Here is a 25,741-nt window from a genome sequence, read left to right on the forward strand (position 1 = left end):
ATTTTATTCTCTGTCTCAGCATTGCTTATTCTTCATTTTATTCACCATCATTTTTTCTCCTTTCTACTCTTTTTTTTGTTCCTTAATTAATTCACACTCATTACAGCTCCATATGGCTTCGACTGTATTTTCAGCTCTAAATTCAGCATGATAGCGAAGACACTATTTAAATTATGTGTGCTGAGAAGCGAGGCCTGTAGCTGCGTTGCAGTCTGTACTGTGGTGCTAAGAAACCATATCAAGACAAATGGAGTCTGATTACAGAAGACCTGGCTTCTAGCATTACCTCCCAGTTCTCTGGAAATCCAAGACTACCTTTACAGAACTGGAATTCAAAAATAATCGCACATTCACAAAGAGTATCTACTCATTGCAGCCATTCACTGCTTTAGAGTGGCAGAACATGTTGTGAAATGGATAAAAACAGTCTTCTAAACTGTGCACACATAGCCTTCATTCAGATGTGTAAATGTCTTCACTTCTCAGGTCTGTGATATCTACATCAGCTTCCTAGCTTAATAGCGAAACACCAACGTGTTTGGTGCAACATGTGAAGAGCACTCGAAAATGGTTTGAGACCTGAAGCGCGTTAATTACTTGTCAAGAGCTTGTTAAAATGGGACCTGTGGCAAAAAAACCTGAGTGGCTGAACAGAGCACGCACGCACGCACACACCTAAGAGAACACACACACAGACTCATATATGCAAACTGGCACGTACAATCACACACATGCGCCTTAAGCAGCTAAGCACTAACACTGACAAGCAAATGCAAACTTGTAAATGCCAGCATGCACACACATTGCAGTACACACACAACCACATGTTAACATACTGTATACTCATACCAGTACACACACACACACACACACACACACACACACACACACAGGTTAGAATGTCAAACAACCTTGAATAGCAGCTCATTATGGTACCCGTTGATGTTAAAATGCCACAAACAGTATAAGCACATCCATACTCAAAGAGCAGGTGCAGTTTTTCTTTCACACTTCACTTAAAGAGTATCTGAAAATACTTGCTCTCCTGTCATTCCAATTACACCTGGAGATTACTAAAATTTTGTATTCATGCTGGGTGCCATCTTGCATGCTGCCATGTTAACCGTATTCAAACAGCGGTTTGTAATAATGCAACATAATCATGTCAGGTACCGGGCCTGAAAAGCGCCATCAGCCAGACGAGACAACAGGCTAAATATTTGAACTGAGTCCCGATCAATGAAGATCAAGCGGACAAAATCTCCAGGTAGAGACAGACATTAAAGTCTGGACAAAGACAAAGTGTCCCATTTCTCTGAACAACTGCACAACCCATTTCCTTTGTCGTGCATCTGTTAGTCATTCATGAGGAACGGCCTGGCTGCCCCCAGCTAGTCTTCCTCTTCATTGCAGTTATGATTTATGCCTTCCTTAACTAATCAAGGGAATGATCATTAGTCAGGGGATGGCGCAAGAGGCCAGGGCCTTGGCAGGTCAGTGGAAGGCCATTTCTTGCACTGTGGTTCCCCTGCCATCCATGGGTTTGGTCCAGGATAAGAGATGACTGGGGGTACGCCTCCTCACCTTCCACCGGTGTCCTCTGAGGCATTTGTCAACAAACAACACAAAGAATGGAGCTCTGAGATGTCTTATAAAATGGATCGAGCCAATGACTAGAGAAGAAAGCCATAGTGGGGCCAAAAATCTGCTCGTACTTTGCTGAAATTAAATACACATTTTTCTGTCTTTTGCATGGACGTGGAAGACAGACAGTGAACAGGAACACGTCAGAAATAAGCAAATTCCCCAAATTTGGAAGTGGATCCTTTTATAAAAATTATCTTGGGAAATATTGGCCTATTTTGACATGTGATTCAGGGGCTTCTGGATTTCACCTCATCATAATCTCCACAGCGCAGTCAATAAAAATACACACACATAACACAGACGACGACCACACTGCATGCCAAAATGAAAGAACAGGAAGTGGAAGGTGTACAAAAGGTCAGAGCTCAAGGAATGCAGTACTGACAGCCTGAGTATTTCTGTTTATGGCAGACTTGGCCAATCAGATGCTTACACCGTGGACAGCCAGCTTGGAACTTACTGGAATGGCGATTTGGGTGGGGGGGGCAGGGGAGGAGAGGAATAAAGAAAAGAAAAGGGATTTGTGTGTGTTCGTATGTGATTGTTGGGTGCTAACAAAGGCTGTGGGTGTTATCCAATGAGGGTCTGCACGCTGAATCTGTCCAAATCAATGTGATTATCCCTCAGCTATTGCTAATTAGAGTCATTAATACGCAGTGCAAGCAGGAAACGGCACACGCTTTCTCTCCGTCTCTACTTCAGCCAATCTCTTTCTGGAATGGCTTTGAGGGAACAGAGGCATTTGGAAAAGGTCCGTTGTTGGCCACACTTCAGTCGAGATTCTCATCTGCACATAATTCACTTTCAAAGGGCAGAGGGGGCGGCAAAGAGAATCCTTAATTGCGCCGGCACCGTGTACAACATAGACAAATGTTTATATCTCAGCCCTCTAATGAGAAACCAATAACGGATGCAAAAAGCACTCTCTGCCTTTTCTCCCTCCGCCCTCCTTCCCACCCTACCCAAAATACACAGATACACATGCACATGACAATGAGAAACAGGCCTTTTTGGAGAGCGTCACCTCATTCATCAATAGCCCTTATGCTCGGAGTCATGCAATACTCCACTCAGCCACTGATGCAGCAATAAATCTGCTTTTATAAAATGTAACGCTGCCTATATTTCTCCATTAGGCCGATCCTGTGGTACAAGCAAGGGATGCTTCAGATTGTAATGGTCAAGCTTCTGACAGGCTTTTAAATTGCCCCGCAAGCAAAATTGATTCAGCATCCAAAAGGCAGGGGGTTCAATGAGCTTGTACTTTAGGTACAGCATGCAAAGATATTCTGCGATAAATTCATTATAACTACATTTATCTCAGAGGGGTATTCAATCAAACTGTATTTTTCTTTAATCTTCACAATCAAATGTTTGGACACCTCAAACGTGATTTCAGTTTGTTGGGACAAAATAGGAAGTTGAAGCGTGTTTTACATCAAGTCACCCACGCGATCGAGCAAAAGCGACAATAACCCTTTCAAGATGTGAGTTTATGTCATGCCCTTGTGAGTTTTTAGCATCCTCATACAAAATGGAGGCAAGTTACAGGGCAAAGAAAAGAACAACAACAAACTGCCAAACACACACAGCCACGAGAGACTATCTTCTCATCTCATCTATCTCCCACAATTCAGTGCGGTGGTCCGTCGCGGCTGAGCGCCAGTCAGGCCGGTGAATCTCGGCGCAGCCTTATCTCCCTCTGGTTGAGGAGGAAACGGAGGTCTTTTAAAGGGCTGAGGTCATTTCCTCTGCCTGCGGGCTCTGGCAGGAAAAATAAAATGTCTCCATTCGGTCAGCCCTGCTTTATTTCAAATGCCGCCGCTGCCTTTTAAGAGGCCCTTGTGGGCATGGGTGGCAAATGAGTGGTTTTGGGTTCTCACAGTCTATTCCTTTTCACTCTCCCTCTGCCATCCTCAATCCCCCGATCCATCTGTGATGTAAACCCCAAATCTCTGCTGTATTTCCACACTAAATGTGTAAATGCAGAGACAAACCTAGATAGACGGAGTGCGAGAGGGAGGGAGAAAAAAAGAGAGACAAAGAGGGAAGGAGAAACAGTGTGAGAGTGTGGAGGAGCATGAGAGCAACAGAGATGAAGAGCCGAATGCCTCCTCTTACCCACAGCGCTTGACAGCCCTAAAGCCCTTTCACAACTTCCTGTTCCCATTTCGCTCTGAACTGGGCTACATCCAAAACATGTGTGTATTTATCAGCACGCACGGTTTATTCGCTTCTGTTGCGTGCCCTTGCAAGAGTTGTGTGTGTGTGTGTGTGTGTGTGCCTGGAAGCCTGTGTGTGTGTGTCACAGAGTAAGGTAGGGAGCGAGGGAGTGAGTCAGCGCTAGGAAGACACAGAGGCTCATTGAAGGGCCTGCGTGGTGGTGCGGTGGTGGAGGAGAGCAGCCAGAGCAGCCAGAACAGGCAGACAGGCAGGCTGTGATGTTAGAAAGAGGATTGATATCTGCTGCATGACCACTGCTGCTGCTGCTGCAAGAGCCTAACACCCCAGGCAGATGGATGGCGAGTGTATGCGGGGGTACGATTAGTCGTTGAGTGTGTGTGAGTGTGCCCTGTGTTTGAGTGCGTGGGAGAGGTGTATTACATGGTCTTAGAGTGTGGTTTCCTGTGATGTGATACTTCAAACAGGGCTTCACAGCACTCGCACACACTCGTCTACTGAGGGCAAAATGTATAGATAGACATATAGAAGCGGGGAAACAATGTGTGTGTGTGGGCGCCATACCTGTGTCGGCGTATGTATGTTTGCATGCGCGGTAAAATACACATTTCCCTAACACCTGACCTGTAGGTACAGAAAGCGTCGTCTCTTGTTTTTCTGCTTTTCTGACAACAGACAGCCTCCACTCCTACGCTCACCAGTCCATCTCACATATCATCAGCTATCCATCTTCCTATCATCTCTCCGTTTGCAGTTTTATCAATGCAAGGAATAAAGCACTTCTGCTACAGACAAGCAATCACCTGCATTGTGTTTTTTATTCTTGAAATTTATTAAGCGTTCATTTTAAATTTTGCTGCTATTTATATGTGTACATTTGAGCAGATAATCTTTACAAAATTTCGTTATGCTTGCATAATGACAATAAAGACTGTTGATTCTTGATTCTTCTTAACATTTAAATACTAAATAATGGTGAAATGCTGTATGTGGTTTATAGATTCACAGTGTAGATGCTAGATGTTAGTGTAGATATAATGATATACCAGTCAGCTTTTACCAAGAAACAAGTCTGGGACACCACACATACATGCTCTACCTGCTCCATGTTGAAATACGCTAATCAAACAATGTGTTTACACAGGATCAAGATGTCTACACAACTTTCAATAACAATTTAGCCCAGTTCTAAATGTTAGCTAAAATCTACAAGCCTGCGTTCCATATTTTCATTTGAACTAATTACATATTTTCTTCATATATTTAAGGTTTTATTTTTTTTAAATAAATGATCTATGTCATCTGATTACGATGCAGACAAAACATAGATTGGCACTGTGTTCATTTAGATATTAAATTTGAAAGCTTTTCAGACACCTAAACACTGCATAGCGGTTGGTAAGACAGGATTTTGAGAAGTGGGAATTTATTACAGAGGTGTAACCTGGTGATACACCATTCGGGTTAAAAAGTAATCTACCAGAAACGTGCTTTTGAACATATCAGGTTGGCTAATGAAGCAGCTTGCCATCATATAGTGGAAAAAGCTGAGCTGGTTCTAACATTTTTTTGCTGGGCTAACCCTTACCCTGCAGTCTTTTACCAGATCCGTTTGCACTTGGGACCTGCTGGGTTGATGCAAGATGTGCTGAAATGTACTGAAATGAGAATTTCTTGAGAATTTTGATCTACTCTTGACAGAATAAATAATATTCTGCCTATAAAAAGGGAAACAGGCCTTCATACTATTTATTACTACTATATATTTATAGATTTTACTATTTATAAAGTCAAACTAAACCAAAAGCTTCCAAACTGACAAAATGAAGGGGAGGAAAACTATAAAGGAAGCACAGTAGAGAAGTTAGTTAGTGAGTTTGAGATTTGTTTTCTCCAGGCTGATTGTCGATCTCTAGCCATCTCGCAGAGATGACTGGTCCTGACCTCTTCTCTATCCCATTTTCCTCACGTTGTTTTGGCAGTGTGCTCACTGAGCTGAGCTAAACACAAATAACACAAAAGGGAGGAGAGGAGGTGGAGCAGGAGAGAGACGCTCGCTGTGTGACGGCGACACGTGGTGATAAGCTGCCGCTCTGACATTTAAACAAGTGTCAGGGTCAGGGGGTCAGATGAGTGGAAACAATGCGTGACTAGATCAGGGCGATGTGCCGATTTCACTTTGTTACCGGGTGCGCAGATGCACGCCAGCCCACCGGGCTTCAATACACCTGCTCGGCTTGTTTATGCTTTGATACCGGCTCACCTTTCAAGAGACAGTCACATATGTATTGGAGAGAGGTCTTTTTGCACAATTTCTCTTCTCCTCCACTTGTCAAACACCTTCAAACACTAAAGAAGTGTAAATTTCTCTTCAAGGTCACCCAGCCCTTCTCCTCACCCTCTTTCTTCTTCTTCTTTGTACACATCTCCCCTCTGTCCACCTCGCTCTCTATCCCGGGGTGCAGAGCTGGACCATCCTTTCCACTCATAAAATATGTCTGCTTATATTCGCTTCTTGGCATCTCAGCAGCACTGCATTCCAGGAGGGTGACTTATGGGAAACACTGTCTTCCACATAACACAGTGCTAAGCAGAGTTGATTTTTTTTGTGCAGTGCATAACTCAGGTCGGCTGAACACAGAGAGGGATAACCTGTGGTTGAGCACAGTCTATTTCTATCATTGCAGAAATGAAAAGGGTTTAGCTCTCCATTTTTCCCCCTTTTTCCAGTCTAAATCTACGTAACCTCCCTCGATTCTCTCTTTCTCCTCTTTAATTCACCCTGTACTGTGTCCTGTGACCTACAGATACATCCTTCCCACCAACATGCATTCACTCATGTCTTTAATGGCCTTTACTAGCCACCAAAAAGGACCTGTCATGATAATCAGACTGTTTTTCCCCCTCTTCTAAAAGGCAAAGGTGCTTTTCCTCAACATTTTGACCCAGAGCATGCCCGGCAGGATAAACTCAGGTGTGGAGCAAGGTTAAGAAGGCGGCTTCACCTTGAAAGGCCACACTTCAGAGCCAGGGAAACCACAAAAAGCAATTAAAAGTATTGATGGAACTTCAATAGCTCTTAAACAGCGCTGCCAGACACCTCGGGGCAAGTAGCACACTAATCTTTTTCCCCCCCTCATCCCTCTATCGCGCTGCTCTCTCGCTCTCTGTCTCTCGCCCTCTTTTCGGTCTTTCTTCGCCGAGGACTACGGTGGTCTTGATCATTACCAACTGATTGCAACACACAAAAAAGCGAGTAGGTGAAATGTATTTACAGCCAAGCAAGGCAGGTGGCTGTAGCAAAAAATAGAGCCAAGACCCGAAGAAGGTGAGTGTGACAATGTTAGTAATTAAAGTTTATCTATTCCCAAGTGCCTTGTTAGCCCTCTAATTGGTCCAGTACGTGTCTGTGTTCAAGCATGTAAATGTGTGCTCCAGAAACAATTCCAAACGAGCCGCTAATGTCATCACTGCATGTGGCGTGCCGTTTAGCGTGCGGACACTAATGGATCTTCCACAGAAACACACTTTCCAAAAGACTGCCTTCCATATGACAAAACAGGAAATCGAAGAGGAGATAGGGAGGGGTTGAGACAGTGGCTGTCTGCCTGCTTATCCTCTGAGGCGCGGCAGCACCATCCTTGAACAGGTTGTTTACCCAAAGCCTTCCTGCAGTGTTAAGCCAACTACTCGCTAAATCGCTGATTTACAGCGCAAGTCTTCCTTGGCTGATGTCTAAATTTACGTGGGGTCTAGGATTGTCGCTTCCATGACAAAACACAGACTGAAGAGTGATAGCTGGTTTAATAAAACAAAGTGGGTTTACAAGACAAACTAGCGACTTACCTTTGCACTGGTTGGTGTTCTTATCCAGAATGGCCTTGGTTGACACTATTTTTCCATACCTATAAAGACAGAGAAATTAAATTTAGTGTTTTTGACTCAGAACGACCTACAGGACCTTTGGCTGGTGGGGCAGTTCACTAAGATTGTCATCTCATGGTTGAAGTAGATGTCCTTTTTTCCATGCGCTCTACCATTTTGTTGCAGCTAGCAATTTACAAAGTAGCACAAATGTCAAAAGGCATTGGAAAGAGAAATCACTTGAGGTTAATAACATTATGTTTATGGCTGGCTAGAAATGAACGTGCAGGCCTCTGGCATTTGAGCGAGTCACTGAACATTTTCAAAAGGTCTAAAAGCATATGAGCTCAGTGAACAAAACCTAAATGGTTACATTAGTATACAGTTCACCATATTAAACTGATGAATTCCTTTCACATCAACATAGACCATAAACTCTCACCACTGAGATAAATCAGTAAGTATACTCTTTTATTCTTTTGCATGATAATATGATTCAAAAACTTTTAAAACAGCATGGAAATACTCATAATAACCCAACATCTTTAAGCTATTAATTAACACTTGAAAGGATGGATGCATTGATGACTACTTTCTTTATGGCCATTTGTAGAGATAAAACTAATGGAATTTGTGATTTGGGTAGCATCCAGGATGGACAAGTTACAAACATTTATATGAATAGGCCTCAAGGAGCACCCGTCTCTCAGGGTGACAACATGTGATTATTAGATCACATTTATCATAGTGCCCTGCTCATCTGGTGGATAAGATATTTGTCATCATCTTATCAGCCTGACAGTGTTGTCCTCTTAGGGTTTCTTCTCTTAAGTGAGGAGCCTTTAACCAAGACTGACTACTGTAATTACTATGTACTTGGATTATCTGTATTTGTAAGTGTTTAAATACTTTAATGCAAGATATTTATACACCTGGTCGATCCTTTGACATTTAGATTTTTAGTATGATTACAAACCTCCTTTATTATCCTCCTTTATTACTCCCGCACATTGTATGGGACGAGGTGAATGTATGTACTTTATCTTTTGATATTTGCAAACATATTCTTCATTCTTGTTCGCATGTACAATTAGAAAAAGCGCATTGGCTTTAATATGTAAATGCTATGCTATGAAATTTTTGGTGAAAGACTGACCAGACTGACAGTGAGTTATTCCATCTGCTTGTCTCAGCTAAAACTGCAACATGCTGAATAGTGTGCAGAGAAGCACTGTAAGTACAGTATGTGTATCTCTGCATGCAAGCATCAGCTGCATGCAGAGTGACGTGTGAGCATGTGTGAAGCTGTGCCCTCAATTGTATAGATACGCTCGTGTATGTGATGTATGTGTGTATAAATACATAAGTGAGAACAATTCCCTGTGTGTTGAACGCACATCACAATGAGTGAGCAGAGGAAAGTCATCTATGCTCTGCATACCCCCCCCCCACACACCAAAACACACACACACACACACACACACACACACATTCTGTAGGGAAGAAGCAGTGGTGCATCCCGGCCCATATTTCACCAGCAGGGGATAATTGTGCCATTTCTCAACGAGTGGCGGAGACTCTATTTACTGCATGCTGCGGTGGGGTGGGTGGTGGATATGAACTGATGAGCTCCGAGAGGAAAACTACCAGCTCACACACACAAATACCGCATGAGTACACACGCACATACAAATATGCACACACAGAGACAGCACTCACCAATCAGTGGATTGTCTCTCTTCCGCAGATAAACAGGCCATTTTAGCTATAGGGATCCATAATCTGCTGCGGCAGGACAGGACTAACGTGCAATGTTTGATCACACTGAGACACTCTTGAGCATGAGTACAAAAGATGAACATGGAACAGGGAGTGTTCATTTGATTAGAGAACGTGCAGAGCTGTACTTCAGCTTTTGTTGAGAAATAAACTAGAGCGGGACTTACAAGTAAGAAGTGACGCACATAATCCTCGCTCATGTATATGTAAAGAAGATTTATACAATAAAATGACCAAATCAGAAATTATACTGAATATTTGATTCATTGATTTAGTGCCCAACTCTACATGTAAGCCACTGAGCTAGCTAGCATGTTTGTTCCTGCATGCCTATCTGCTTATTTACACACAGGTAGACACCTGTGTCGGGTATTTATGTGAACAATTTTGTACGCTTTCAGTCCGGGAAGCAGTTAAAAAGCTCAGTTCTTTTGGCACATATTGGGGGAAAGTTCTCATTAAAACTTTGTTTGGACTCTGGGGAAGCAAGAGACAGTAGCTTTCCAATGCCAACTCATCACTGCTTGCCTCATTAAATGTTAAAGATGGCTCATCAATGCATCCTTTCCGTGGTCCAAATACACAGCACAAAGATACTGCAGCAAGATTAAAAGGCAAGGTGGAAGCAGCCAGCTTTGTGCCCCATAATGGAGACATATTGGAGACGGATGGAAAATGTGATCAGCATGTTCATGTATGTGCCGTGTGTGTGTGTGCGTGTGTGTGTGGCTGTGGACGACCCTGCTGGCGTCTCCTTCGCCTCTCTGCCAGGCAGGCCTGGGGAGGCTTTGATGTGACAGAGGCAGTCCCTGTGAAGCGCAGGTTTAACACTGTGATGCTGTGGCCGGGATGCAGAGCCTGTCTCCACTAATCCTATTTCAATCACTCTCGCAGCCTCTTATCTCTGACTCCGCTGGCCCTCGGCCCTCCCTCCCTCCTCTCAAATCTTCTCTCTCTCGCTCTCTCTCTCTATCTCACTCTCCATTTTTTTTCTTTACCATCTTCTCTATTTCTCTTTCCTGTACTGTATCCTTCATTACTCTGCGTTCGTCTCTCTCTTCCTCCTCCCTCCTAATAGGAATCCCATGGCAATCATTCTGATGCAATATGGGATCAACCCCAAGAAAAGAAGACGCCAGAAATGAAACCGCCTATAAAAAAGAGCGGCTTTATGAGCTATTTTAGGCTGATGAAAATACACAAATTGTGGTGGATGTAAAACATGTCATCCGTTTGACAGCTGTCTGGGTGCTCAAATGTGATAAAACTGAAGCTGAGCCGAAAGCTCTGCTACGTTTTTAAGAGGCCAGCTGCATGCAGACGAGTGACATCCCAGCTCTGCATTTCTTTCGTTTCTCGCTCTCTCGCTGGATGAAACGATCCAGACGTATTCCATTTCCGTCATCAGAGCTGGGAGAGTGGAGTGGCTCTTTGCTATATGTGGGCAGCGAGAGAGAGCTGGCCAGAACCACAACACGTCAGTGTGGTGTTGCTGGTACACAGGAAAGCACAGCGCTGGAAAGGATGGACAGACCACCCAAGTGTTATACTGAGACCTTGCCCTCAGCCCTTTGGATAAACACCCCAAAAGCCTCTCACTCTGTGTGTGTGTGTGTATTTAATCACACAACGCTGTAATGTCTTGAACAGCAGGGAGCCGAAACCTGAATTTGCATGTCTGTCCATTTGTGACTGCAGATGAAGACTTGAGTACGTGTACCTTTCGAGTGAAGTGTTTCCATCTGTTAGATGAAATGAAAAGAAGAAGAGAAAAATGAAACACATGCAGATAGGGTTGGGGTTTACTGAGCTTAACTGTGAGACTGGATTGTATAAAAGCAGAAAACTCTGCTTCAGGCGTGTTCAGCATCTTTGGAGCACCTGTGCAGGGAAATGAGGCAGGTGCAAAAAAAAGCACACTATAGAGAAGTTCAATTTATCACCTCTTGTAGGCTTTTACGCAAAAATAATTAGCAGAATGCAGACGCTGTAGGTGAAAATGAAAAGGTACCGCAATAACAGTTTACTCATGTTGGAGCAGGTGGAGCAGACACCCAGCATCCAGATTTACTATTTGCTCTGTGTAGCAAATATTATTCAGAGGGGCTTCAATGGCTTAAGAAAATCCACTGTTTTATAAAGACGTGTAATGGTTACACCACCGGCCTCATAAGCACCACACAACAGCATTAAGCTATATTATTTCTGTCCATTAGTTTGGGTAGTGACAACCTTTACACCAATTTCCTACAAGCTGATGAAACAGTAAGTGAGTTGCTTTTAAGACACGAGTTAGATGACAAAAATGCTTGAGTGCAGATTCCGCAGAGGAATGACCAAGCCACCAGTGTTTCATATTTCGCTATTATTTGCTTAGTTTTTATATTTTATTCATATCTTATTACATTTTCCCGTCCTTATAGTTGCAACAGGTGTAACTACTGAAAAATGATAAAAATGCAGAGCAGCAGCTTTTTGGGACCATTTCAACCAGAGGAACAAGATGCGGGGTGACAACCATGCTAGCCTAGCTTGGAATTAAGGCTGCTCCTGGGTCGTGTCCGGTCGCAGGGCAACGAAAGGGACAAAATGGGAGGAATCAGACACTGTTATGACCACAGTTTTACTTAGATCTGCCTCTGTCACAACATCTAGCGGTTGCACTTGAGCCGAGCGCAGGACTCCTGCAGGACGAGGGGAGGCAGGCTCAATCACATCAGTGATGCTTGCTGCTCGAACGCAGGCAAAGCGGAAGGACGATATCACACATTTGAAATGAAGATGTTGAAGATATTATCATCATCATCTTGTTGCGGCTTATTTTCTGTTTACTTTACTTCAGTCGTCAATCAAAGGTATTTGCACATATAGTGAAAATCCCACCTATTCTTTATTACACCTGTCATGGGATAGGATGTGTTTTAAGTCTTTGATCCTAATGCAAGAGACAGGTGTCACTGCGGCAAACACACAGAGAGGACAAAGCAGAAAAAAGACTTCTTTATACTTTTATATCAAAAATAAAAACGGGGAAACAGGATGTAAGAAAGAGCAAAGAGGATGACAGGTAGAAATGAAAAAATCTAACAGCACATACAAAAAAAACCCCACTCAAACAGTCAAGCAAGAGAAAGAAAGAAAGAGAATGCTGTGAATGTACGTAAATATACACAACATATATGTACCTGTAAGTGCATACTCATATTCCTTGTCACTGAGCATCAGTAGGAATCATCTCGCTGGTTAAATGCAGTGTGAGGCAGCTGCCCTTGACTGTCGTCTCCTGCCTTACAGCATCTAGCAGATCCAGCAGCTCACACATCTCTGTGGCTCAGGCAGAGGTTGGTCCTCCGGTCCACTGGGCATCTTTTTCGATACAAATATTAAATAGATGCTTTTGTGAAATGCTCTTGCTGCTGTCGTTGCTATGCGACTACTGAAAATCTGTTTGGATGCAGATAACCTTAAGCTTCAGATATATCTATACGTATGTGCTTTTTCTCACGTTTTGCACTATGAGAGCTAAAGACACATTGAACTGAGAGGAACATATAACAGAAAAACTGCTGTTTTCCCAGTCTTGGACTGACAATACAGTGTTCTGTAAGTTAAATTTCACAACTTGAGCCTGGGACTTTTTGTGGAATGTAATCAACTGCTTTATTGAAAATTTGGGAATTTGAAACAAAGCCTTTTATGACACTCTTATTAGTAGACTGGGGCACTGTTTGTTTTTTGTAAGATGTAAAAAGAGAATTAAAAAGAGAGATTCCCAGAGGAAACGGCATCCTGACAGTAGGAAGTGGAAAGAACATGCAGGAAGAGCAGAATAAAGACGAAACTGAGAAAGAAACAGAGTGAATAACAAGACAGACAGATGAAGACGATGACATCGAGCTAAAAAGAGGAGGGCAAAACTATCCTGATGGACGCCTGGTAGGGAGCAGAACAGCTGTTCAACGCCTCCGACTTGATATCAGTAACTTCCTCTCATGTCCTCTAGGCCTCTAGTCCTTTATCTACATCCCTGCATGGAGACTCTGACATGTCTTAGCAAAGTGGGTCCAAAGTTGAACTTCAACCCAGCCCATTTTCCCCTTGGTGGCTCAAAGCTTGAGGGTGCCTGGCTTGGTTAATCAAATTACTAGATCTCCTTATTTAATAAAATTCTTTGCAAGAACTATTTATAAAACGCTCGCTGCAAGATGTAAAAAAAAAAAAAAAAAAATGTTTTATGGACAAGCATTACGTGTTTATGGAGAAGTATTCCACATTTTTGCTCATGGATAATGGTGTCTAAATTAAAAAAGCATTATAGTATAAATATCAAAACACTGCGTTGGCAATGACAAGCAGTGATAAATCAAAAAGCTTCAACAAATTGGATAATTCCTTTTTTGGCTTTTGCACTCTGTCTTTTTCTTGGCAGTATTTTCCCATGTTTTTTTAGGTGCTGGGAATCCCCAGTGTTTTGTTGGAGGGTTTGTGGTAAACTGCCAAATGCTTATTTTCAGACTTTTAATGTCTCTAAATGTAGGAAGCATCTTGGAACAGAAAGGTTATCTGGTCTTAGGTTGTTATTCTTTCTTTTCTTATTTCTTCTACCTCAAATAACATCATGGGATACAAAAGACAGTGGCAACAGTGAAGAACACGTAGTACATTGGGGCATAATAATATAGCAAATATAAACCGGCAGACAAAAGATATATACAAAATCAACATGCAGCTTTATTAAATTCATTTTACTAGAGATTTGAGTGACCACAGTACACTGACCAAGGAGTATCATCTGTTAAAGCTGGCCGTAGTCAAACTCTCTGTGGTCATTAGCTATCATCAACTATTCTGATTTCAATTTTTCCTTATTTCCCCGCTGATGTGATTTCTTTTCATGAACATTCATTTTACCTGGCAAATGTGAAAGGATGACAAGTTGATTAGAACCATTCAAACTTTCCCACCTCCCTACATAATAGAAATAGATTATAGCTGCAAGCAGAAATACGGCCACCGGGCTCCAGTCAGGTAATTTATAACGGAAAAGAAGGTGATTTAAAAGTTTTAGCAAGTGTTCCGAATTCATTGTTATAGAGTTAAATTTAAAACAATTCATCTCGGCATTAAGGGATTTTCAATGAAAGAAAGTTTTAAAATTCAGATGGCCATAGAGCCTCCATCAAGTAAATTATTCCTGCAATTTAGTCCGTGTCACTTTGGATGAGACTGGATCAATCTGCTTAGTATGGTCCACTTGTATTCCTTTGAATATATTTCATTTCTGTCTTGCTGTGTGATTTTCTCATGAATAATCAATAACCAGCTCTTTTTTTATATTATTAAATCAAGACAAAACTCAGCATTTTGCCAAAATTATACATTTCAAGACAAATGGAATTAATTTACCACACTTCCTCCTCACATGATCTTCTGTGTAAAAATTATTCTACATAGATAATATAAAAATGTTAGGCCAATTACTTCTGTCAGTCTTAAAACTGAGTACAACCATTTTACTGAACCTGGAAATTTGTTCATGTAGGGAGGCAGGTTTAGTAAAAAGAGAATAAAATAAAGAGAAATGAAAAGAGAAGAAAAGGACACAGAAAAGAGAAAAAAAAACAGGAAAAAAAACAGCAGAGGCACCCAGAATTTGCCAGCCATAGATGCAACCAGCACTGTTTTCACAGTCATGAGTCATCAACCAAAGTGTGAACGCAGGTCAAAATAACATGCCAGTGAGTGCAGGCCAATTCTGCAACCGCGGCACAAAGCCAGCAGCACACCAAACAAATAATAACTTGTGTGTGTTCAAATTCCAACGCACACATTGCAACTACGGGTCTCGGTTTTATTTCGGTTTACAGTTAATGAGACAGATTAGCTCATCGTAGCTTGATAAAAGAGAGCAACATGAACTTTGTATTTTTTCTAGAAAACCGGTTTAAAAATATTTCCTTTCTTGACTTTTTGAGTTTATCTTGTTTACTTATTAGAAGTTAACTAGCTGGTCAGCATGCTGACTTCAGTGGATATCTCTGCAACACAACACAAAGACATCTCTGACATTATGTTAAGACAACTGTTAGTTTATGCTATTGAGTGTTTCAAACTAAACATACATCTGTACCTTACAAATTGAACTTTGAAGGATACTGGACATACAGGGTGAGAAGGATAAGAAAAGAAAGATGCTCACCACAGAGACACAATGCCCACAAAGTGACTCAGCCTGAGCCTGGGAAAGAAACACAGACTGGTAGTGTGAGTATTAGCTGAATATGCAGTCAAGAAAAGACCAAAGCAACAGCTGTAGACTCAAAACAACGATCTAATGCTTCTTTTTCCTTTGTCTTTTGCTTCTAGCTGCACCCAAAAGCATACTGAAAACATACAAGCCTATGTGTCACTGGCATACAAGCATAATCTCCACTGAACCAGAAATACACTATATAGACTAAAGTATCCAGACACACCCCTTTATGGGGCTGTTTTTCAGGGGTTGGACTCGGCTCCTTCACTTCAAGTGAAGGGAAATCTTAATGCTTCAGCACACCAAGACATTTTGGACAATCCTATGCTTCCAACTTTGTGGCGGCAGTTTGGTGAAGACCCTTTTCTATTCCTGCATGACTGTGCCCCAGTGCACAAAGCAAAGCTCCATAAAGACATGGTTGGATGAGTTTGGTGTGGAAGAACTTGACTGGCCTGCACAGAGTCCTGACCTCAACCCCATCCAACACCTTTGAGATGAACTGAAATGGAGATTGCGAGCCAGGCCTTTTCATCCAAAATCAGAGCTTGACCTCACAAATGCTGTAATGCATGAATGGGCAAAAATTTCCACAGAAACACTCCCAAAATCTGGAAGCTGGTGGAAGCTGTTACAGCTGAAAATCTGCCAGTGAATGCTATGTCATTAAAGTCTCTGTGTGGAGTAACAGTTGGGTGTCCCGATACCTTTGTCCATATAGGTTAAAAAAAAGAATAAATAAACACATAAAATATTGACATTATTTTTTTATCAGACTGGATTTTTTATTTTTCGATTGGATTTTAAAAAACATGGCGGACAATTTTTAATGGAGGCAGTTGATGACTTTTACCCCTCTGTCTGTACCAAAGAGGCTCTAGCAATGTAGCTAGAACGCCTGTGTGCACATCTGAACCCGGTTCTGATTGAAGCTAGTTACAACCCACCACACCCCATCACTTGCAGACACACACCCTTCTACAGAGCCAGTCTTGCAGAATAGCCCCTGTTTGTTTGAAAGTGTCCAACCTGTCAAACCCACATGCCCTGCACTTCTGTCTGACACGCACAAATGAACACATCTCATCTGTGCTTGTGCTGCTCCTGCTTTGTTGATACTGCTTCAAATGAAAGGAAAAGTCAGTGGAAAGTAATAAGGATAAAAGTGAGGAGAGGAAGAAGGGAACGACAGAGAGGTAAAGCCAGAGATCTCAGGTTTTGTTCCTCGTGTCAATCAGTTTTGTTGCACCAGAGACTCTGCTGTTGCTTCCGTTGCAGCTTATAAACTGTCCTGTACGGCTGGAGTCAGATAAAATGCAAACCACAGTTGGGGGGAGGCACAGAGGACTGTTGCACACTGGTTGCTATGGTTTTTTTGCATTAGTTCCTGGAGGCAAACCGAGGTGAAACACAGCCAAGTAACCAGAAAACCTGACATATTTAAAAGACTATGTGATCATTTGGTGTGAATCTAAGGCCCAGAAATCATACTAAATCAGCGTCTAACAAGCTAAAAATGCTATTCAAGAAAATTACTGTCAAAGCATTAACTGTCAACAGTGTCAACTTCAGTGCAAAAGTGAGAAAGAAGCTCTTTTCAGCCTCTAAATAGGCAAACTGTCTACGTGTCATGTATACAGTAATGGGAGGATAAATAATTCAAAAAACCTGCCTAAGGCCAAATCAGCTTCTCCGCTTGCCCGAGCTCTAAAATCGATGTTTGGTAAGGAAAAAGGCGTGGAATTTTAGTCAGTTTGGCCCGGGCAATGAAATAACAATGTCACTTCTGCTGAAGCGAAGAAGCGGAGAGATTAACGTGATGAAGAGATGTGGTAGAGCAGATGAGAGCAAACAGCGAGAGCACATGGAGACGGGAGAGAGAGTGCAACAGCAACGGCGAGAAAGAAAGAGAGAGGAGAGAGGTGAGCGAAACAGAGAGGGGGATAGTGAGAGAGAGAGCGAGAAAGGCGTTCACACATAGACACACATAGGCTTCTGGTTCCAGGAACAGCAGATGCTTGCGCTCAGCGTGAAGCTGTAGCTGTAGGAGTAGTTTAGTTTGGGCATTCCTGTGGCGGTCTCGCTATTTTTCAGAGGTTAAGCACTACTATCTCTTTATACCCTGAGTGACGCACAACTTGACCGTGCACGGTTGACAAGAGGAGGGCATGTTAGGGTTGGGGGATATTACGCAAAAGAGATACACAGAACAGAGGAACATGCAGTTTGGATTACAACTCAGTATTAGGTTTTTGAGACTGACACCAGTGTAGATTATTTTAAAATCTGATAAAATGTAATCAGAAAGCAGCAACATCATAGAGGAAAAGCAGTATTTGATTATTATTAATTTCTGTTTCATCTGTGAGCCACCAAGAGATGGTCCAAGCACCTGTAAACACAACATGCAGTGACGTTACTGTGTAAAACTGTACTTCATCATTTATTCACTCTGGTATTCTTCACTCTTTTGTTATTTCCATTTTACTGTCATGCGCCTATATACTGAGAGGGATATACTGAAGGGTGGCACGGTGGTGCAGTGGTTAGCACTGTCGCCTCATAGCAAGAGGGTTCCAGGTTTGAATCCCGGTCTGGGCCCTTCTATGTGGAGTTTGCATGTTCTCCCTGTGCCTGCGTGGGTTTTCTCCGGGTTCTCCGGCTTCCTCCCGCAATACCAAAAACATGCACATTAGGTTAATTGGCTACTCTACATTGCCCCTAGGTGTGAGTGTGAGAGTGTGTGGTTGTCTGTCTTTGTGTGTTGGCCCTGCCAGGGTGAACCCAGTCCAGGGTGAACCCCGCCTCTCGCCCGTAGTCAGCTGGGATAGGCTTCAGCCTCCCTGCGACCCTGACGGATAAGTGGTATAGAAAATGGATGGATGGGATATACTGAAGTTGAAAAAAAAAAAAAGTAACTAACAGTAAACATCAATGGTAGCTGGCGGTTAATATGACAAACATTAAATGTTTTCTTTATTTTGATCATTGGACATTGTTGTAAAGTAAATCCTCCTTACTAATTGAGCTAAATATATACAGACGTCTCGTTAAGTTTGTGAGAGCCTAAACTGGGAAGATCATACTTGTCGCTGCTGTATCAGTCTGACTCTACAGTCTGGTCTAGCTGTACTGGGAGGGAGGCGTGACGGGATATGTGATGTGGACTGGAGCGCCTCTGCTCACACTCATCGCCTCTGTCAGTTTTCTGAAACAAAGCCATGGAACAGGCTGGCTCTGATAGCTAGGCAGCTAATGTCAACACTGGACCTCAGAGAGTCATTAGGGATAATGTGACGCCGCTCAGTGCCCGGGCCTCTGCTACATAAAAACAGGTGGTTCCACGGTCACCCCTGTTTTCCCTTCCCCTCACCTCCTCCGCTTAGCATACCTTATGGCTCTGTCCCTCGTCTACCCTTATTCTTTGGCCCACCCCTCCAGAATTCCCTCGGCACGCACGGGAGAGGTTATTTGTACAATTGGCAGTGATTTGGCTCACTCTGTGTGTTTGATCAGACCATGGCACAAAGGCGTAAGCGGCGCGACTGATGGTGCAGCTCCGGCTCGGCCATGACTGAAATTGGGTGAGGAAAACCAGAAGGAGAAGGAGGCCACGGGAGGAAGCAGATGAGAGGGAGGTGGGGTTAAAGAGGAAGAAGAGGAGGAGCAAAGAGTTGGGAGTTGAGGGACCTCCAGGGTCCTTGGCAGTTTGAGTTATGGATTTGGGCTGCTGGCAGAGAAAATGTGAACTGCTTGTCCCTGTTATTCCAGGTGTGGGCCCTCGTAAAGAAAAAAAAAGAAATCCTTCTCGTTCTTGCTTTCAACCTTTCATCCAACAATCTGCTTCCATCCTTTCCTCGCTTCTTTTGGGTGGTGGATTGCAAACAAGAAAAATGTGCGTGCTACCTAAAAGCTGGCTGGTGAATAAGGTTATCAAGTCTGCATGTTTGGGGGCTGTGCTGGCCAAGTTAGATCTGTTGGCTGTACCAGCCTTTGGGTTGGATGGGGTTGGTGTTGGGCTTAGACTTGGCCCAATGCCTCAACCTGGCTGGTTAGGCCAAGGAATTTTTCTCACAGTAACGGCTGTTCTATCCATCCCTCCATCCCTTTATCCTTCCACTCACAGAGCCAGCCAGGCAAGTAGGAAGGCCTCTCACTATCTGGGTGTTTAGCCAACAGATCCCCACTCCACTCTTTTGGCCTCTTCTCTATGTCCATATATCAGGCTGACGGCTGCAGAGGACCCAACATCCAGCCAGCTGAATAAAACAGAGATTAAGCACCCACCCAAATCCATTTAATTACTCGTTCAGCAGCTCAGCATGCATCTCCAAATGCTGTGAGAACTTTGGTGCTCTTCTGTATTTACTTTTGCTCCCAGTGACCACAGGGAGGTTGAAGGAGGTGGCTAGTCTCAAAAGAAATCTTGTTCCTGGTAACTTAAGTAATCCCATTTTTGTTTGTTGTTAACTGCATGTTTGTGTGTGTGCAATTTAAGGCTTGGTTACCACAGTGAGTAAAGGCTGGGGGTGGAGGCCAGCTGAACCAGTCTGCATCACATCCGTAGACATCTCTTTCTATTCAGAGTCACCATATCAAGTCTATTCAGTATCAGCAAACAGAACAATAAAAGTAAGTGCTAACACCGATGCAGCATTGCCACTGTGAAGAGCAAGAAAAATATCCTGCCGATAACAGGCTAAGCCACCATTAAGCCTCCAGTTGCACACCACTGTAACACAGGGCTGAGCTGTTTTTAGGAAATTTGTAATCAGTAAGTTACATATCATTGAAATCATACAGAATTAACTTTGACTAAAATGAGCAAACAGACCTGATGTGCTTGTTAAAATCCAGAAACTGAAACTTCTGTACTTAATGAGAAAACTGTGAACTTTGGGAGGATGCGAGACCTTGATGAAGGCTACTGAACATGTGACAGGATCTTGGCAGCAAAATATTAAGAGTCAAAAGGCAGGGGTCACAACCACAGTAGACAGCATTTATTTTTTTGGCAACTCTCAGCCTGCTTGCAACAGCCTCCAACCAGGAACTATGATATGGCCTGTTGTCAAGAATGCATCAGTTTGGCGGCAGCGTGTTTGCTTTTGAGATAGTGGTGAGCCAGGGCAGCAAGATCTGCTTTTCAGTGTGTGGCACAACAAACCCAGGCCACCAAAGAATCCGCTTCAGTTTGTCTCACTTCCAGCAGGGTCTACGCAAGAGCACGTAAATGCAAACACATTCACACTCACACACACTGAGATCTGAGTGAGCACAGAGATCCATGTTGAAAAGTCACTAAGCAAGCTAATGTGAGTGAAACTCCACCACTTTGCATTTTTCCAAAGCTACAGCAATACATTTAGTTACAGTTTAGGTTTAACACAGCCATCAGCCCCATGGGGGGGAGTTGATAGGGTTGATGGCCAGCAGAGGAGGCACTGGAGGGGCAGTGGGCCAGTGGGGGGAAAAACCTGAGGGGGGACCCAGGGTGCTGCAGACTGCAGAACAGTCGCATGACCTTTTCTAGGATGCTGCCACCCGCCTGCCACTGAAACATGGTCTCGCTAATTAAAGTTTCAGTGGCATTGGATTTTCACTGGCACAGCACACCTCGGGCAACCTTGGGGGCTCTTAGGCAGGCAATACACACAGAAGGAAGGATGGGAGATATAAGGGGAGAGAGAGAGAGAGAAGTGTTGGAAACAGCTGAACAAGGGGACAGCCACAAGAGGACAGCACGGAAGATCCAAGCAATAACAAAGTCAGTAGTTTTCCATAACACACAGGAGAAAAGCTGTATATTAGAATGCAAATCTGCAGTCACAAACATGCACACTACTGGGGTATTTTACATAAGCTCTGACATGGTTTGCCCTTCCAAATAGTTATGCTCAAAACATTCAAGATCATATGGAATTAGAAATGAAATTGAAACTGTCCAACTCTGTACGACTTGGTGAATGCACGAGCTAAGGGAGAGATATGCAATGTCAAAATGCTGACTGCTTTTCCAAATCTTATCGGGCCGCCTCTCAGGCTAATGGAATTTAGATGGGTCAGTATCAAGAATAAATGCATGACTTATGACACGGCTACCGGGAGCATTACCAAATATACTGGACAGCATGTTCCCGTCTCCAAAGAATCATTGAATAATTGGCCACGTTTGACCAGGACATTTCTGGAAATATGGCCAAGAAAGGATTATGCAACCAGACACACTCGCTCATGGCCTGTATTTCACAATCTGCTGGCCTTGTCTCCATTAATGATCTTGACCCCCTTTTCACTATTTTAGAAGTGAAAGGGCCTAATGGAGCTGAACAAAGCTGCTTGTGTGTGTCCATGTGTGTGAGTGTGTGTGAGAGACAGAGACACACAGAGAAAGAAAGCCCCTGTGACTGTTTGTTACAGCTTGATGAGGTCTTGGTCTGTGATTCCTGGGGGAGGTGGTCCAATCTAAGCTTTATTAGGCCTTATTGAGCTGTGTGCAGGCAGGTGTGAGTGTGTGTGTTTTCTCTATCAAGAACATTTGGCAGAGCTTTATGAGCACCTTTGTGTGTGTCCCTAAAATACACTCAGTTGGTAGCAGTTTAATGGGGTGTGAAAGGTATTGTACATAGACCTTTTTTCATGCCTGTGATTTTCGTCTTAGAAGTGAACTACTTGGTTGATCAGTTTGGCATTTAAAGGAGCAGTTCACCGAAAACTAAAACTAAAAATTCAATCATTATCTACCAACACTCATGCCAATGGAAGCATATAAGAAAACAACGTAAAAAAAGTTGGGTTTTTTTGTTTTTTTACATTTTAAAACACATCTTCAGTTGGTTGCCACATATGTAACTACTTCTTGCATTAAATAATTTTGTAATGAAATATTGGAATTAAGCAAGTGATTGGTTATTTGACTGTAGACACGGACTAAAATCAGTTCTATGTAAATCAGTTCTATGCTGGCTACAACTAACTTTGACTGACTTTTGACTTGCCATTTGACATTTCACTTGTATGCTTGTATCCTTGTCTCCTTGGCTGTTAGTTTCATGTTTTGAAGCCCAAGAACTACGGGAACTTTCTGCAGTGTTCCCAAAGGCAAAGTGATTTTTCCATCTTGTCAAGTACAACATCCTTCATCCTCTTGTGTCTCCAGTTTGTCAGTAATTTATGCTATTAGTTGCTATTAGGATCTTGTCAGGGTTAAACTTATTTGGACTGCGGGAGAGAGCAAATAAAAGTTTTCCCTCATCATTTAGAGCTTGAGAATTTGTTTTCATTAAATGCTTTTAAAGATGACAGGTTAAATTACCTTTAAATATCCAGAATGGATTTGACTTTTCACCCTTACTGGTTATATACAATTTCCAAGAGAGGCAAAACGACAAGATGATTTGTTTTTTAGAAAGTTTACATTAACATGGAATATATGGGAAGATTAATGTGGAAACATGAAGTTTCCACATTAAATAAATTAAAGAGGATGACATTTATGTAGGCTACAGTAACATTAGCAGGGAGTTGGATAAATATATAGCGACATACCATACATATCTTCTAAATGCACAAGATGCAATTCATGGCCAAGTACATCCCATAGTGGAACTGGCAAGTGTGACAGAGGAGTCTCTGTATTTAACTGTAATTGTTGCCAGTACTCACGGTTGGCAGAGTTTGATGAGGTCCTGGTCGGTGGTCCCAGGAGGCAGGCCTCGGATATACAGGTTGGTCTTACTCAGCTGCTCTGCCCCTCCCTGGCTGCAGCTGTTGGTGCTCGGGCTGGGAGGAGCCATGGGATGAGGGGGTGGAGCATAGGACTGCTGGGAAGAGACGGATAAAGAGAGGAAAGGCTTAACACAAGCAACTAGATATAGGTTGAATTCCTAAGAGAAAGAGTTAAAATCACTGAGGGATACAGTGTGAGAAGGAGTATGGAAAATATATCTTTTCAAGTAACAGCAGGCACCATCAGTTCAATGTTGCTGCAATTATGAGAGCAGATATTTCAGAGTGGCTGCAATACTGAGAGATCAGATCAGAGTCAGTAAGAGATGAAAACATTCAACCCAACAGCAGATGTTAAGTAGAATCTCGAGAAAACAAACATCTCACCTCAGTCTCAGATAATAAGAATACAACAGTCTCAAGTGGAGAAGAAAAAAGGTCTGCACAATGACCAAAAAGTCAAAAAAGTATACTCTGTATACACTTTGCTTTTTCTACTTTTTGTGTCACCTTTGTTCTGTCCATAGCATCTGAAGTTCTTTGTCAGCGTGCAGGTTTTTTTTTCTTAACGCCCCAATGAAGTGAAAAGTGTAAACTTTTCTGTATTTTTTAAGTAAACATTTCAGCAAGGGGATTGACTCAAATTAGAGTTCAGAGGGCTTCCATCAGCTTCTGACGTTTTTAAATGATACAGGTTCCTGCTTACTATTCATACCCTCAAAACTAATTTCAATACGCTGTCACACAATTTACACCTCCAAGGGTGTGAAATCTTGATACAGAAATCCTCTCCGGCCTATTTCATAAACATCTCAATATGAATGTCTTTTGTTGGTAAAATCTCTATCTTCCAAGATATATTTGAAATGTATAAGATATGTGATTCCCTCCCTCTCCTCCCCGTCCCCTGCTCTCCTCATGTGTCTGTTGTGCTGTTAGTGTAGATTTATGGCACAGGAGTCAGGGCCCCCTGCTCACAGCCCATTTATATCTCTATTGCAGGGACACTGCACATAGTGACAGAAAAGAGAGAACCAGGGCCCCGTGGGCATGAGCGGAAAGGGGGAGGAGAGAGGGAGAGGAATAGAAGAAGAGAGCGAGCGAGAAGGGGAGAAAGAAGGAGAACGAAGCACACTGCAATAAAGTAAGTGAGTGATGGATGAAACGGAAAAGGGGAAAAAAAATGGTCAGGGAGAGGGAGAGGGACATGACTAAATACCCCCACCAGTTCCAGTTAACCACATTAACCCCTTATCCTCCCCAGAGAGAACCGCAGGACCCCATACCATGCCATAAAAGCACATATACACAGTTAAACACACGTGCACACACACACACCATTAGCCCTCCAATCCGCCCCACACGTTGGCAGCGGCTGCCGAAGCATGGCTGATTTGATGCGCTATTTTAAGCGTGTGTGCCATGCCAGCGTGTTGCCTCCCGCTCTTCATACAAAGAGCTGGGGTCCCTGGAGCGTGAAGAGGGAGCAACGTCCATCAGAGGATGGCCAATTATCACGCTGAGCTAAGTGGAACTGATGGGCAGCCACTCGCTGTGTGGGACACACACATACGTTGTAGACACGTCTATGTATGGACACACACACACGTACCACCTGAAATATCCTTTCACACAGAAGTCAAAAGAGCCTTATACAGAGTGCCATCACCAAATCTCTTCTAAGCCCTTTTGGGGCAACTCCAACTGTTAAGTCTCAAGTCAAGTTCAAGCCCCTGCAGGGCATGTCTTCAGTGTTTAGAAGAAAATCCAAAGTTAAGGTTAAAGGCTCTCAGGTCTGGTTAATATTTTGTTGCCTGATTAGTTAAAACTTGTTTCATAATTACATTTGTGTGATGCGTTGCCATGTAAGGCCAGCTGTTATTTCTACTGTTTCGGATTTTTTACCAGGTCCAACCTCAAGAGCCCCTGTGGCTTTAAGGTTAGGATGTCAACCATGAACCTCAAGTTCCCAGTTTGTATCCCGTTAGCCTCTCACTCCCTCATTTCCTGTCCTCTCTTCACTTTTGCTTTCCAATAAAGGCACGGCAATTTCAGAAAGCACTTAAATTTCTTTGCGGTCAAGTCTTTATACTCAGATCTGTTGAATCCCACAGTTTCAAAGTCTCAAGTTGCTATTTTTGTGACTTAAGTCCAAGGATCAAGTCATTAACTTTGACAAGTGGACTCACATACAAATTCTACTTTAACCCCTTCCTCCATCTTTTGTCCCTCATGCTGCTTTGGTAGCCGTGGTTACACAGGCCAGTATGAAAAAAGCAGACTCATGTT

The 25,741-nt window shown here is 42.9% G+C and overlaps 1 protein-coding gene across 9 annotated transcripts in view; it reads right to left on the minus strand.

The window, feature by feature from the left end:
- Positions 1–25,741, minus strand: part of rbms3 (RNA binding motif, single stranded interacting protein) — a 249,107-nt gene that overhangs the window by 119,219 nt on the left and 104,147 nt on the right. For 7 of the 9 annotated variants that reach the window (XM_046417466.1, XM_046417470.1, XM_046417464.1 and 4 more), the window contains 2 exons: positions 23,390–23,547; positions 7,675–7,733 (listed from right to left, as the gene is read on the minus strand). In XM_046417466.1, coding sequence (XP_046273422.1) covers positions 7,675–7,733; positions 23,390–23,547 — 217 coding nt within the window. The remainder of the gene's footprint in view (positions 1–7,674; positions 7,734–23,389; positions 23,548–25,741) is intronic. The other 2 variants (XM_046417469.1, XM_046417472.1) reach the window with 1 other exon arrangement.

This window comes from Scatophagus argus, chromosome 17 (assembly GCF_020382885.2).
Source record: "Scatophagus argus isolate fScaArg1 chromosome 17, fScaArg1.pri, whole genome shotgun sequence".
Taxonomy (NCBI): Eukaryota; Metazoa; Chordata; class Actinopteri; family Scatophagidae; genus Scatophagus; species Scatophagus argus.